General features: G+C 49.3%; 1 protein-coding gene across 1 annotated transcript; it reads left to right on the top strand.

Moving 5' to 3' along the window:
• Window positions 1-14,325, top strand: Syp (synaptophysin). The gene is made up of 7 exons (XM_021187827.1): window positions 1-143; window positions 1,267-1,332; window positions 2,333-2,457; window positions 5,316-5,514; window positions 6,208-6,399; window positions 9,727-10,057; window positions 12,941-14,325. The coding sequence occupies exons 1-6, from the start codon at window positions 108-110 to the stop codon at window positions 10,051-10,053; spliced, it is 945 nt and encodes a 314-aa protein (XP_021043486.1). The 5' UTR covers window positions 1-107; the 3' UTR covers window positions 10,054-10,057; window positions 12,941-14,325.
• Window positions 14,326-15,117: the final 792 nt, after the last annotated feature.

Here is a 15,117-nt window from a genome sequence, read left to right on the forward strand (position 1 = left end):
AGGGGCGGGGCTGCCGCCGACTGGGCTGTTCCGACGATCGCGCACCGCCCCCGCCGCTCCCCGCGCCCGCCCTTGCTACCAGGCACCTTCCGCCCCCCGCATTGCTGATGCTGCTGCTGGCAGACATGGACGTGGTGAATCAGGTACGCGCTCCAGCACCGTGGACAGAGCCCGGCGCTTGCAGAAACCTGGGTGGCTTTGACCCTCGAACCCTGAGAGGTGGTGGCTAGGGTAGCAGAGATATGGTCGCTGGAGCTGGGGCTGGGGCTGGGGCCAGGGGTCTGCAGCACGCAAGGGGAAAGGGGGAGGTGGAGAAAAGGAGTGCGCTCTTTGCCGCAGCGAAGGCTGTCCTCACTGCCGCAGAGGGGGCCTCCAGATGCCCCAAAAGAACTGTCGACCTGGAGGGGGGAAAGGGAGATTCGGGTCTAGGAAGAGGGCAAAGGGGTAGAGAAGGGGAGGGGAGGATGAAAAAAGACTCGGGGGGCTGCAGATGAGCTAGGAAATAGAGCGACAGAAGGTGTGGGGGCGGGGTGGGGGAGGGTTGGCACCCGCCCCTCCCAAAAAGAATGCACCCCGGTAGATGACCACCCTTTCACCCCCGGAGCAGATCTAGAGGAGGAAGATCCAATTTTGCCTCTCCAAAAACCCCCAGCCTCCTCGCTCCCAGCGCATGTCCAGTAAACCCATGCCCCAGCTCTCTCCCACCTTAAGAGATCACCTCCGCCATCTCCCTCTTCTTCGTCACCTCAAAATCGGCTTCCTACCTAACCGGTAGCGACCCCTCCCCATCCCCATCTCCTTAGACGCAGCCATCGTCATCTGACTCACCTTTACCACTGCAGACCTCTCCCCTCTGCTGTTGTGACTCACCTTCAGCACTTGCTGCCCCCTCCCCCACTCTAATCAACCCCATCTTCTTCCACTCAACCTTTTCTCCAATCTGACTCACCTTTAAGCAGTTCAGACCTTCCTTCGCTAACTAGTCTGGACCCCCATCTATTTTCTACACCCAACCTCCTCTGCCATGTGACTCATCACCTCACACTTCACCACTCCTGAGCCCTGGGGGGGGGGGGCTGCTGAGACCCTGATGTTTACTCCTTCCCCAAAGTGTCGTTTTTCTCCTCCTCACTCCCTCTCCATATGTCACCCACTCCCGGAGGGTCACATGCCCTATCCCCAGGGATCATTGCCTGGCAGCCTGGCCCCTCACTTCCATCCCTATTTCCCACACCCCTCCCACTTCCCCACTGTTTTTCTCCTCAGCTGGTGGCTGGGGGTCAGTTCCGGGTGGTCAAGGAGCCCCTTGGCTTCGTGAAGGTGCTGCAGTGGGTGAGTGTGCTCTGGGTTATAGGTGGGGGAAGTACAGGGGGAGATGGTGGTGATGGGCTCCAGCAAAACAGAGGGGTGAGGCAGAAGGCATCCTACTGAACTGGCGGGTGGGATGACAGGAGTGGAAGAAGATGAGAGAATTGGGCTCCAGAGTAAGGTCCCAGGGCTTTAAGGACAGGGAACAGAAGGCTATGACGTCACATAAGGCCGAGGGTACCCCTGTTGTGAAGTGACAGATTGTGACGTCCTACCTCCTCTCTTGAACTAAAGGAGGAAGGGATGGGAGGTGGAGCCTGAAGCCGACTGCTGAAAGAGAGATGCAAAACCAGAAAAATCCAGAGACAGCGAGGGAGACAGAATATGAGAGACAGGGGATGGTGATAATGGCAGTGCTGAGCAAAAGAGATGAGAGCCAGGAAAATGTGTAGGGGAGAGAAAGGCACACACAGATATAAGGGGTCTCAAAAGAGAAAACAGAAGGCAACAGATAGAAGGCACAAGGGAGCCAGAGAGCCAGAGAGACCTTGTGAGAGACCAAACGGAACAGACAGACAAGCAGAGCAAGAAACAGGTGGGGAGGAGGGAGGGAGAGAGAGAGAGAGAGAGAGAGAGAGAGAGAGAGAGAGAGAGAGAGAGAGAGGAAGAGAGAGATTAATGGGGGAAGTGTGTGTATGAAAGGGGGGAGAGCATGCATAAAAACACACAGAGAGGGATTGAGAGACAGTGATCGGGAGAGAAAGGGGAGGGGAGGGGGAGGGGAGGGAAGGAGAAGCCAGAGCACCTAGAGGTAAAAAAACGGAGAGACACAGGGAAAGAGAAACAGCCACACCCCTGTAATCAGCTTGTGCTAGGACCCGATGAGCCCTGATTAGGGGGGTGGGGGTGGGGACCTCTCCATCTGCTACTGTCTGTGCTGCCCCCTTCAATCTGTCCAGAGGAGGGCACTCCCTCCCACATGCATACAGGCTCACTACAGCCATCCACCTCCCTGCTACCCAAGGTCTTTGCCATCTTCGCCTTTGCTACGTGCGGCAGCTACACCGGAGAGCTTCGGCTGAGCGTGGAGTGTGCCAACAAGACGGAGAGTGCCCTCAACATCGAAGTCGAATTTGAGTACCCGTTCAGGTGTGCCCCTGCCCTGGTATCCTGAGACCTGGGAGAGGCAGGGGCAGGGTGGGTCTGACCAGTCCTTCCCAGAGTCCTTTGCACAGCTCACACCTTTGAGGCCACCGCCCCTGGGATTACTCCCCATGCACCGAACACTTGTTGTGTAGCTGGCACAGCTCTGACTTTCTATGACAATTGGTGTGCAAGCTAGACCCGGGGTGTCATCCTCTCTGACTATATTCTGGCAAAGGGTAGTGATCGAGGACAGTGATCTGGAGTCAGTGGTAGAGAGATTGCATGGCAATGGCAAGGCCCTGGGTTGGGGGGGGGAGCATGCATGACCTTAAAGCAGTCACTAGGCACGATGGCAAGTGCTCGTAATCCCAGCACTTGGGAGACTAGGCCAGAATTGTGGTGAGTTCCAGACCACCCTTAGATACAAAGTGAGATCCTATCTCAAACTAAGGAGGGTGCTCAGCAGATGAAGACACTTACCACTGAGCCTGACAACCTGAGTTTGATCCCTAGGTCACATGTGGTACAAAGAACAGACGTCCCTGCAAATTTTTCTCTGACCTCCACACATGAGCTGTGATATACATTCACCTACATACACACAGGTATGCACCCACTAAATACATAAAACGCAATCTTTAAAAAAAAAAAAACACATGCTTTAAAATACTATTAGTTAACATCATTTGCTTCTCAAACAGACCAAGTTCCCTCTCCTCATAGCTCTACATCAGAACAAAGAGGATAACTGCAGATCCAGATAAATACTAGAAGCGTATCTTCATGCAGGAGTTTTGCTAGAAAACAACGAGAGTACTATATAGATGTGGGAAATCAAGGGACCAAATTAGACTTTCCTGAAAGTTCTCCACCGTGTACCAGGCACTATGCTAGGTACTAGGTGTACGTGAGTAAGGACAAACTGTAAGAACCACTGTCTCTTAAGGATGGAGAGACAGACTGGGATGCAGACCCACGCACTTAACTTTCCTTGACTACCGGACTAAATCATATACATTAGGCTCTTAACATCCTCATTTGTAAACAGAGAAAATACTGATGCCCTACAGGTGATGGAACATTGTCACTAAGGTGACACTTGTAAAGCACTCGGTGCAGAGTCTGGGACACGAGAAGTGCTCAGCATAAGCTTGTTCAGTATAAGAATTCAGATTTAGGGGGAAGAGTTGGAATCTGGGAGTTGGGGAGCACCAAGGATTCAATGAAGTCCTAAAATGTCGCACACTAGGGAGAGGGAAGCCAGCTCAGGCTATGAGCGGTGATAGAAGCAGGAAATAATAGAGGAGCAGCCAGGTTTACACAAGCCAGGGAGAAAAGAGCTTGGAAGCTGAGGTGTAGCTCAGTGGCAAAGCACCTGTCTAGCATGCCCTGGGTTGTACCCCCAGTACTTTGGAGAAGGACAAACACACACACACACACACACACACAGAGAGAGAGAGAGAGAGAGAGAGAGAGAGAGAGAGAGAGGAGTGAAGGGTAATCAGCAGCATGGGAGCCAGCCTTTTGAGAATTCACAAGGTCACAAAAGCCTTCCATGAACTCCCCCTAGAACCTTCCATGCTCAGAACCACTGCTATGCAAGAACATCAACCTGAGGCCAGAGCTAGGGGCCCCAGGCCAGTTCCATTCTGCCCACACATGAGCCACCCCCCCCATCACAGCACAGGAAAGAAAGGTCATTGTCTTCGAGCACCATCCCAGACTGTCCCTCACACATCCTGATCCCTTCTACCCCTTCTCTCCTTTCCTATTTCAGAGCTGTTTGGTTTCTCTGTCACACAGGCATCTGTCTTCTCTCTCAGGCACCTAAAGCAGGACATAGAACACAGCCAACATGATTTAGGAGGGCACAGGATGCATACAGAAGTTCTTTCCCTTCTCTACTAGCTGCATGACTTCATACAAGCAAATGCACTTCTCTGAACCTGTTCCCATCTCTGTGCATTTCACACCCCGCTCCCCCAAGCCACTGCTCGAGAAGTAGTGCCCGCATGATTCCAGATCCTTGGGATCTGTCAGTAAAAGAAAAAAGAGAAATAAGACCTACCTCCTCACAGGTACAGAAAAAAAAAAAAGCAAAAGCAAGATGAAAAAAAAAATCTTAGGGTTGAGGAGATAGCTCTGTCGGTAAAGTGTTTGCCTCGCAGGTGTGAGGACTTGAACTTGGAGCCCAGAACCCACTTAAACAAAGCCCAACATGGTGGCCCATGCTAGACTCCACACCAGCCAGCTCAGCAAGCTCTAAGCCAGAGAGAGAGACCCTGTTTCCAAAGAGGGGGCATGGAACCTGAGGAACAAGACACGAGGTTAAACTCTGGCTATCACAAGATGGTGCAACTGTGTTGCATATGCGCACCTGCACACATGTGTGCACAGTCACTCCCACATGGATAAGAAATCTTTTCTTTAAAGTGAAATGCAGGAAGTCTTTAATGAGAAGCTGATAGTTAAGCCAAGTCTGAAGGGGCTGAAAGAATGAGGCATGAAAGCTATGTTCATATGTTTGATCTTAGTCAGAGGGCTGAGAAACAATGAGGGAAGAACGTCCCTGTTAAAGACATCAGCCAGTACAAAGGCCCTAAGCTACAGAGGTACCTATCACATTCTACAATGAACTCAGAGGAAGGAGTACCTGGGCTGCAGTGAGGGGGGGTGCCACACAGTGAGGAAGGGGTGCCACAGATAGTACCAGGATGCTTTCAGCAATCAATGGTACATTGCAAGTGCTCTGTGAAGGGCCATTTCCCCCTCTTCCTGGGACCTCAAAACAGTCTGGGATGCCCTTGGCCAGAAAGGTGAGAAAGGGATTCTGGACCACACCTGAACACCTCTCTCTGCAGGCTGCACCAAGTGTACTTTGATGCACCCTCCTGCGTCAAAGGGGGTACTACCAAGATCTTCCTAGTTGGTGACTACTCCTCCTCGGCTGAATTCTTTGTCACTGTGGCTGTGTTTGCCTTCCTCTACTCCATGGGGGCCCTGGCCACCTACATCTTCCTGCAGAACAAGTACCGAGAGAACAACAAAGGGCCCATGATGGTGAGTCCCCACAGCTGATTGCCATGCAGTGACCAAGGACTTGAGACCACAGGGGCCCAGCTCATTTGGCTCACAGGCCAAACAGACTCCCAGACAGGCCCCATACCCAAGCAGCCCAACACTGCTGCTGCTGCTCTCTCCAAGACTCCATCCATGCTGGGCATCATAGAATCATGGGGGGGGGGCATACTCATAGCCCAAATGCCAGACTGGCCCATGTACCTAATCGTACCACCATCTCTCACACATCCACACAGACTAGATGAAAAGAAGGAGTACTGAGGTTCACTGTGACAGTCATGCATGTCACCCTGCCACACAGACACCGAGTCCTACACAGAGAGGTTCTCACACCCTCATCCCAGACATCAAATGACACATATTCCCACATGCAAATAAAACTGGTAAGACACACTTCTCACAGATTCGGAAACATCCCACGGAGTTGGTTCCTCCCTCAACATCTGCGCCCACGCATCACTAGCACACTCCCTCTGTATCATAGACACGCACAGACGCTCAAGCCGAGACCTTCAGGTGAAAACCTTGTGAGCCTCAGAGCTGCAAGGGCAGAAAAGAGGCAAGCCTCTTCTAGACGACCCCTCCCACAAAGGCTTGGGATCTGTAGGGGCTCAGGGCTCAGCAGAAAGCCATGCAATCACAGCGACATCTTCCTCACCCCTCCCTGCCTAGGACTTTCTGGCCACAGCAGTGTTCGCTTTCATGTGGCTAGTTAGCTCATCCGCCTGGGCCAAAGGCCTGTCCGATGTGAAGATGGCCACAGACCCAGAGAACATTATCAAGGAGATGCCTATGTGCCGCCAGACAGGAAATACATGCAAGGAACTGAGGGACCCTGTGACTTCAGGCCTCAACACCTCGGTGGTAAGCCCTGGGAATATGGCCGGGATGGAAGAGAAAAGCTGGGGGAGACAGTCTGGCACGGAAACGGGGGGGGGGGGAGAGAGAATGGAAGGAGAGTCAGGAGGTCGGTCCATGGGGGCTCCCAGGAGGAGGCACACCAACAAAAGAAGGTTGAACAATTATAACCACTGGAATACCACATATCTGTCCTCAGTAGGAGAACATGAGGTCTATCAGATTAGGCGGGGATAACTGGGCCCAGCCCAGTCATGCCAAAGCTGCTGAAATTCAGTATCCTTTTAGAATTGATTTCTTTACGTGCAAAAGAACACGATCTTGAAATGTTGTCTTACTTGGGCGCCCCCTAGCGGCTAAAAAAGTCTGACCATAAATCCTGTCACTTAGCAAGCTCTGTGACCTACAGCTAGTAAGTAACAAGCCTCTCAGGGATCATTTTGAGCATGCAAACTGAAGGCTGATGATAGGTCCTGCTCCAAACATGAGTATCCACTGAATTACAGCACACACACACACACACACACACACACACACACACACACACAAAACCAACACAAGATTACATCCTATATCAATGTTACAGATGCTAAGATTTGAACTCTTTTTTTTCCTACCACTTGCCGATTGTGTAATCTTGGATAATTTAGCCTGTCTGAACTTGGCTTTAAAATGGACATAACAAGGGCTCAACAGCTAAGTAGTACACACTTGTAATTCCAGCACTGGGGAGGCAGAGGAAATCCAATCTGAGCTCAAGGCCAGCCTGGTCTACAAAGCTATTTCCAGGACAGCCAAGGCTACAGAAAGAAACCCTGTCTGGGGTGGGGACTAGGAAGGGACAGCACTTGCTGTTCATGCAGAGGACCCATGTTCAATTTGTAACATCCATAATTCTACTTCCAAGGGATTTATGGGCATGCAGGTGATACACATTGCATGCATGTGGGCAAAATGCTTACACTCATAAAACAAAACTTAAAGATCTTTTTAAACACAAAACAAAATGGAGATATCAGCCCAAGTGTGGTGGTACAGGCCTACAGTTCTAGCACGTGGGAGCCTGAGGCCACTCTGGCTCTATAGTGTGAGTTGTAGGATATCTGAGGCTACAGAGGCCTTGTCTCAAAAATAGAAAAATAAAATAAATATGCTAAAAAAATAAATAGAATGGGGATATCAACTGAAGGCAGCAGTACAGGTCTATAGTCTATGCTACTCAGCAAGTACAGGCAAAAGATCAATCACATAAGCCCAGGAGTTCTGAGCCAGCCTGGGCAACATTTCAAGATTGTGTCAAAACAAAAAGAATAAAATGTAGGTCTTACTTTCTGTCCAAACATGAATTTATTTATTTATTTTTCTTTTTTACTTTTTTTATTTGTTTACTTTTTTCTTTTTTTCTTTTTTTGGTTTTCTAACACAGGATTTCCCTGTGTAGCCCTAGCTGTTCTGGAACTTGCTCTGTAGATCACCACTAACCAGTTTAAACCTGGAACTTTAAGGAAACTAATAAAGGTGCTCAGAAGAGGATGTAACATGTACTAAATGGCATATAGAATTTTGCTTTTAAATATTTCATATAAGCTCCATATTTATTTGTAATTTTTAAATTGTTTTTTTTTTTAAAATAACATATACTTAACTGGGCACATGGTAGCACATGCCTTTAATCCCAACGTTTGGGAGCAGAGGCAGGTGGATCTCTGAGAGTTTGAGGCCAGCCTGGTGTACAAAGAGAGTTCCAGGTCAACCAGGGTTGCAGAAAAAGCATATACTTAGAGACAAGGATGTTAATATATGCCTGCAAACCTAGCACTTAAAAGACTGCTTTTTAAAATACTTATTTTTATATTATGTGTATGAATGTTTTGCTTATATGTGCCACTTGCATTCTTGGTACCTGTGGAGGTAAAGGAAGGGTGTCAGATATCCTGAAACTAGAATTACAGGTGTTTGTGAGCCACCGTGTAGATGCTAACCTCTGTGCCATCGCTCTACCCCCAGGACTAATTTAAAGCCAGACTGGCCCAGGTAGTGAACTCCAGGTCATCCTTGGATAAACGGCAAGACCGTCTCAAAAACAAACAAAACAAATAAAAATCAATTTAAAAAGAAAAAAAAGAGGGGCTAGAGGTTAAGAGCACTTACTCCTCTTCCTGAGGACAGGAGGTCAAGTCCTAGAACTCTTTAATCCCAGCACTCAGGAGGCAGAGGCAGGCGAATTTCTGAGTTTGAGGCCAGCCTGGTCTACAGAGTGAGTTCCAGGACAGCCAAGCTACATATTAAAACCGTATCTCAAGATACACTCACACACAGAGACACACAGACACACTTACACACACAGAGAGAGACACACACACACACACAAAACCACTTGAGAAGCAAAAGCATGTAGAGTTCTGTGAATTTGAGACCAGCCTCATCTACATGAGGAGTTCCAGGACAGCCAAGACCTGGAACATAAAAAGACCCTGTCTCAAAAGACAACCAAAAAATGTATACATGTACATATGCATCTACGGGCTAAGTTGTATATACATAAGTTTATCTATGCATCAATTAGTGATGAGAATTTCTTTAAAATGTGTATTTATATATTTTGTAAATTTAAATTTATAATATTTTGTACATGTATAAACATGTACTCAAATATATTTTTAAAATTAGGGTCTTTTTGGTTTGGTTGGTTGGTTGGTTGGTTGGTTTTGGTTTTGTTTGAGACAGGGTCTACTTATGTGGCCCTGGCTGTCCTGGAAATCACTATGCAGATCAGACTGGCCTCGAACTCACAGACCTCTACTTGCCTCTGCCTCCCAAGTGCTAGGATGAAGACTGCACCACCACACCCAGCCCCAAAAAAGAGTTGTTTGAGGCTGACTTTCATGGAGCACAGGCTAGCCTCAAACTATGAACTTAAAGGTAGACTTGGATTTCTGGGCAGTGGCAGCAGAGACAAGCGACTTCTATGAGTTCCAGGCCAGCCTGGTCTACAGAGTGAGTTCCAGGACAGCCAGGGCTGCAGAGAGACCCTGTCTCAAAAGAGAAAAAAAAAAAAGCTAGCCTTGAAGTGATCGCCCTGCCTCCAACTTCCTAGGATTACAGATGTGGACTATCAGACTTGTCCATGTAAACACTGATAGAAGTTGAACATCCATGGGAATCTAAACCCTAACAACCCCCGCCTCCCAAGTTTTTCTGTACACTGATAGTCATAGAGGCCCACGAATTTATGCCCTAAAAATGCCCATTCCTGTTCACTCAGTCTCAAAGTCCCTGGGGCTGCTGAGGCAATGGGTAAGAGACATCAGCTTTGGTCATGTCTCCCTGCAGGTGTTTGGCTTCCTGAACCTGGTGCTCTGGGTTGGCAACCTATGGTTCGTGTTCAAGGAGACAGGCTGGGCCGCCCCATTCATGCGCGCACCTCCAGGCGCCCCAGAAAAGCAACCAGCACCTGGCGATGCCTACGGCGATGCGGGCTACGGGCAGGGCCCAGGAGGCTATGGGCCCCAGGACTCCTACGGGCCTCAGGGTGGTTATCAACCCGATTACGGGCAGCCAGCCAGCGGCGGCGGCGGTGGCTATGGGCCTCAGGGCGACTATGGGCAGCAAGGCTACGGCCAACAGGGTGCGCCCACCTCCTTCTCCAATCAGATGTAATCTGGTGAGTGACAAATGGGCGGATGCGGTAGGCAGGGGGCATACGAGAAGTGAAGTTTGAAGGAACCAATAGATAGGTAGAACAAAAAAAAAAATTGAACTTGGGAAAACTAGCCAATGAGAGGAACCGTGAGAAGGAGGGGGACGGAGCTGTGCTCACAGAAACCAATGAAAGGAGTGTAGGGGCACTTGCGCAGTGGAGAATCACCAAAGCGGTGTAGGTTTCCAGGAAGGGAAGGGGAGGTGGGTCTTTGAAATCCTTGGTAAACCAATAGGCGGTAACGCCAGTAGATGGAGGAAGGTAAACAAGGTGGGTTTTGAAGGTCACCAGCGTGAAAGCAGGATGTAGGTCAGCCTCTCCTTAACCCTTTAATGAAAGAGAGGGTTTGGAATTTCAAATGAGGAAAAGGGGAGGCGTGGAGGCGTTAGAAACACGAGTATGCCTTCTTGTTGGGCGTTTAGAAAAGTGAATGCCTGGCGTGGTGGAGCACAGATCAAATCCCAGCACTTGACGGGCAGAGGCATGGGGATTGCAAGTTCTCGAGCCCTGCTTGGTCTGTATAACCCAATCCTGTCTTAAACCGAGAAGGTAAGGGCACCTAGGTGGGAGCAGATGTGTTCCTGGGTGAGCCTTCTACAGCATCCCACATTTAATTGTTTTAAAACTCCTTGGCCAGGCTTTGAGACACACCTTTAAGCACAGCTCTAGGGGAAAAAGAGACAGGCAGGTCTCTTGGTTTGCAAAGCAATTTCCAGGCTGCTCTGAGACCCTGTGTGTGTGTGGGGGGGGGGGGGATATTCCAGTCCTGTTGGTTCCTATTTTCAAAATCTCTCCAGCCTTTTCAGTTTTATCCACAATTATCTTCCTTAGAGTGCTTCCCAAGTGCCTGTCTTCTGTCCTGTTTACAACCCCTTCTACCACACACCCAGCAGCCTCAAGGATTCTGCTGGGCCACTGGCCTAGATTCAGAGTCACTGTCCTTCCCTCACAGGTCCGTTGTAGCATCTCACTTAAAGGCAAACCGATGTTAGTGTGTCCCAGGCCCACAGATGCAGCACTGCCCCACAGATGCACTACTTCCCCACAGACAGAATCTGACCTTCGCCTCCTAGCTTGGTTTCAGTCGAATTGGCCTGGGCTAGGTCTAGGTGCACTGCAGGGCCTTGGCTTTTGCTTTCCACATACACACCTCTCCCTAGCCGTTGGTTTGGACACTCACTCAATGAGGTTTTTGGCTGTCTGGCTGTCTGTCAGGGAAGTTGCTTTGTTTTACAAATACTGAGAATTGAATTCTTGCACACTAAGCAAGTGCCCTACCACTGCCTCCTTTTACTTCTTTTTTTTCTTTTTGGGTTTTCGAGTAAATAGGGTTTCTCTATATAGCCCTGGCTGTCCTGGAACTCACTCTGTAGACCAGGCTGGCCTCGAACTCAGAAATCCGCCTGCCTCTGCCTCCGGAGTGCTGGGATTAAAGGCGTGCGCCACCACTGCCCAGCCTCTTTTTACTTCTTATTTTGAGACAAGTGCCTACCACTGCCTCTTTTTACTTCTTTTTTTCTTTTTGGGTTTTCGGGTAAATAGGGTTTCTCTGTATAGCCCTGGAACTCATTCTATAACCCAGGCGGGCTGTGAATTTGCAGTACTCTTGTCTCCATCTCCCATGTGGCTGGAATTCATAGGTTTGCACCACCACACCTGGCTTTGTTGTTGATATTATTTTTGAGACAAGATCTCCTGTAGCCAAGGCTGGCCTGGAGCTCCTTAGGTCACTAAGGATGATCTTGACTTCCTGACTGTGCCTCTACCTCCCTGTTTTGCTTCGGTTTGAGTTAGGGTCCCATTATGGAACCAAAGCTGGCCTTAAACTTGTTTTCCTCCTGCTTCTGCCTCCTAAATTCTGGCACGGGTATATACCACCAACTGCATATCAGAGGTTGTCTGTCTAAAAACACCCTCGATCGTTATCTCTCGAATACCCTGTGTTTTTCCTTCTCACAATTTGTAATTTACTAATTCATGGTTCATATATTACACTAGATTGGAGATCTAAGACTTATTCATGCTACTTATACATCACTTAGAGTACTTTTTCTTTAATTCTACTTTTATTTATTCGTGTATGTATGTGAGTATGTGCCCGTGAGTTCAAGTGTCCATGGAGACCGGGAGAAAGGTCAGATTCCTTAAATTCGTTAAATTTACAGATCGTTGTAACCCACCCAGTGTGGGTTCTGTGAGTCAAACGTGGTCCTCCAGGAGAGCAGCATGCATTCTTAACTTCAGAGACATTTCTACAGACTCACTTAGGGATTTTTTGATTTTTTTTTTTTTTATTTTTGGTGACAGGGTCTCTCTACATAGCCCTGACTGTACTGGAACTCACTGTGTAGATCAGGCTGGCCTCAAACTCACAGAGATCCACCTGCCTCTGCCTCCTGAGTGCTGGGATCAAAGATGTGCACCATCATGCATGGCCTATTGTCGTCTTGGATTAGATAAATCTACTAACATGTCATGTTCACTGTGAAACCTGTCTCCTCCCCTGATATGATGTAAGCCTCACAAAGATAGGGATTTTTTTTCTCAATATGGATTTTCAACAGTGACTAGAACGGTACTGGTTAATGGGCTTTTTTTGGTTAAGAGAGGGGACCTTAACTGTTCCTTTGGTGCCCTGTTTGAGCAAGGTTGGTAATAGCATCCTAATGAGAGCAGCTAGGGTGGTGTTGACTCCAGACCTGTTGGAGAAAAAAAAGGGAAAACATGGTGGGCCGAAGAAAAAGCCTGGCAGACCAATCCCTTCCTGAGGGTGCTGCCCTCCTCTGGGAGCTCAGGCCCCGCCCTCACCTGGACCCCTTCTCTTTTCTGTGTCTTCTCTCTCTACAGGTCAGTGAAGCCCACGAAGACCCCATGGGTGGGCAAGAGCTCAAGAGAAGGCCTGCCCCCCTTCCCATCCCCATATCCTAGGTCTCCACCCCTCAACCCAGGAGACCCTAACTGTCTTTGCTGTTTATATATATATATATTATATATAAATATCTATTTATCTGTCTGAGCCCTACCTTCACCCACTTCTCCATGCACTAGGAGCCCAGTCCTGAATGGGCTCCTCCCTGCCCCTGACCTTGCATTCATCAGCCCCTATCTGTTCCTCAGCCCTGTCCCGTGAGGTAAGGGGGCTCTAGAAAGGGGACGGGAAGGAGACCAGACCTTGGCTGCATGGAGTGGGTCGATGTGACTTTTCCCCCCTTCCTTCTCTCCCTCTGCCCCTCCTAACTCTGGCCTTGGTTCCTCCAGCATCTCCTGAACCTCAGAAGCTCTCAAATGGAAACCCGAGAGTAGAGGGGTGGAGAGGAGATGGCCTCTGTAGAGAGAGGACTAGTCAGCTGACAATTGAATTCCAGACATACTGGATGTGGAGCCTAAAAGGGAAGCGGTGTCCTACAGCATTCTGGAATGGGGCTAAAAGGGACTGGGAAGAGGGGTACTAGGAGGGGTGTGGCTTAAACACACGGTGGGCTCCAGAGTGGGCAGGTTTGGGTTGGATCCAGCATCTCTAGAAGGGGTGTGTCTTGGAACATTCAGGAGTTTGAGTTTAATTCCAAAGAGCTTGATCAGGCTAGAAGTGGGATTCGTGAATGATCTAAACTTGAGATAAGGTTCTGGTCAGGATTCCAGACAGGCATGCGAAGAAGACGAGGGATGTGTGGTGGTCTCAGAAGAGGAAGCCCATTCTGTAATGGGGCAGAAAAGAAATTACGTTTTCAGTTGAATGGAGTTTGAGCAGTGGGTGTAGGACACCGTGGTTGGGAGCTGTGAGGTGAGTTTTGCTAAAAGTAGGAGGGAGTACTCCTGACCCCCCCCCCCGGGAACTGAGGTAACCTGGGAAGAGCCAAGTATTGTGGTTTGGAGGGTGAGCAAAATGTCCCTTGCTGACTCCCTCAAAAGAGGGCTAGATCATCAGAAGACAGAGTCTACAGGTCTGTGGGGCTGGCCTATCTTCTTCCCCCTTTCTCTACTCTCTCCCTCCACACTCCCTTCTGTCCCGGAATACTTGGAGGCTGGGTCTGGAGCCTCAGTCCTGTACCCTCTGCTGTGTCTGTGATGTTGGTAGTGCCTGTGATCGTGTGTTGCCATTTTGTCTGACTGTGGCCCCTCCCTTTTCCCTCCAGACCCCCTACTTTCCTGTGCCCTTCGGTATTGTTTGAAGAACCCCCTCCCCAAGGAAGAGCAAATATGAGAACCCCCCCCCAATAAACTCCTCGACTATCTAGTCGTCCCGGCTCTTTTTCTCAGTGCGTCCTTTTGGAGGGCGGGGCATGCAGAAGACAGAGGAGGCTAGAGAAAAAGAGACAAGAGGAAGCTCAGATCCTGTAGTTACAACTGTTTACTCTTCCATTGCTGGCTATCAAATCCTCCTCTTCCTGGCCCACAAGGAAGTCTCCTCAAATCCTCAAGGCCTCCCCAACTAGAGAGACTCCATGAGACCTCGCCTTTGTTTCTGAACCCTTCTGTGGTATCTTTACTGCCTTTCTCTTGCCTCAGCCTCAGCAGGAAAACCAGAGGCCTGCGAGGTGGGGAGAAGAGGTTGATTAACTGATGAAGAAGGGCCCCCCTCCCCCACAGCTTCTCTCTGGACCAGGGTCAGGAAGTGGCAAGGTTGTGTTGTAATAGGGTTGAGGGGGGCAGAAGGAGGAGTTCCTGGGTGCCCAAGATGAAAGGACTGTCTGACTGTTGCTGCCTCATGCCTAATTAAAGACTCAAGTCGGGCGGGCGCCTGAATTCTGAGTTGTAGCTACAGATGCTTGACCCCCTATCTAGCCCCAAGGCCCAGAGATGTGGAGAGCAGGAGAGACACAGCTCTAGAAATAAGCTCAGGAAAGGGGGAGATCTACCTGGAGACAGACAAATAGGGGAACAGGAAGGAAGGCTCTAAGACCTCCTTCTTTGGGCAGAGGTGCAGTGGGGGAACCTCGCCAGTGATTTCAGACTTCCACATGAACCAAGATCTAAATAACTCTAAAAGTCCCACATTCTTTACATATTAAAAGTTCAATCCCTTT

Source organism: Mus pahari, chromosome X (assembly GCF_900095145.1).
Source record: "Mus pahari chromosome X, PAHARI_EIJ_v1.1, whole genome shotgun sequence".
Taxonomy (NCBI): domain Eukaryota; kingdom Metazoa; phylum Chordata; class Mammalia; order Rodentia; family Muridae; genus Mus; species Mus pahari.

Bases quoted from the DNA above. Each gene is read 5' to 3' on its own strand.
- Syp (XM_021187827.1), top strand. From the start codon at position 108: ATGCTGCTGCTGGCAGACATGGACGTGGTGAATCAG. The intron at 1,333-2,332 runs GTGAGTGTGCTC...CTGCTACCCAAG, and splicing joins TCGTGAAGGTGCTGCAGTGG to GTCTTTGCCATCTTCGCCTT. The intron at 6,400-9,726 runs GTAAGCCCTGGG...GTCTCCCTGCAG, and splicing joins CAGGCCTCAACACCTCGGTG to GTGTTTGGCTTCCTGAACCT.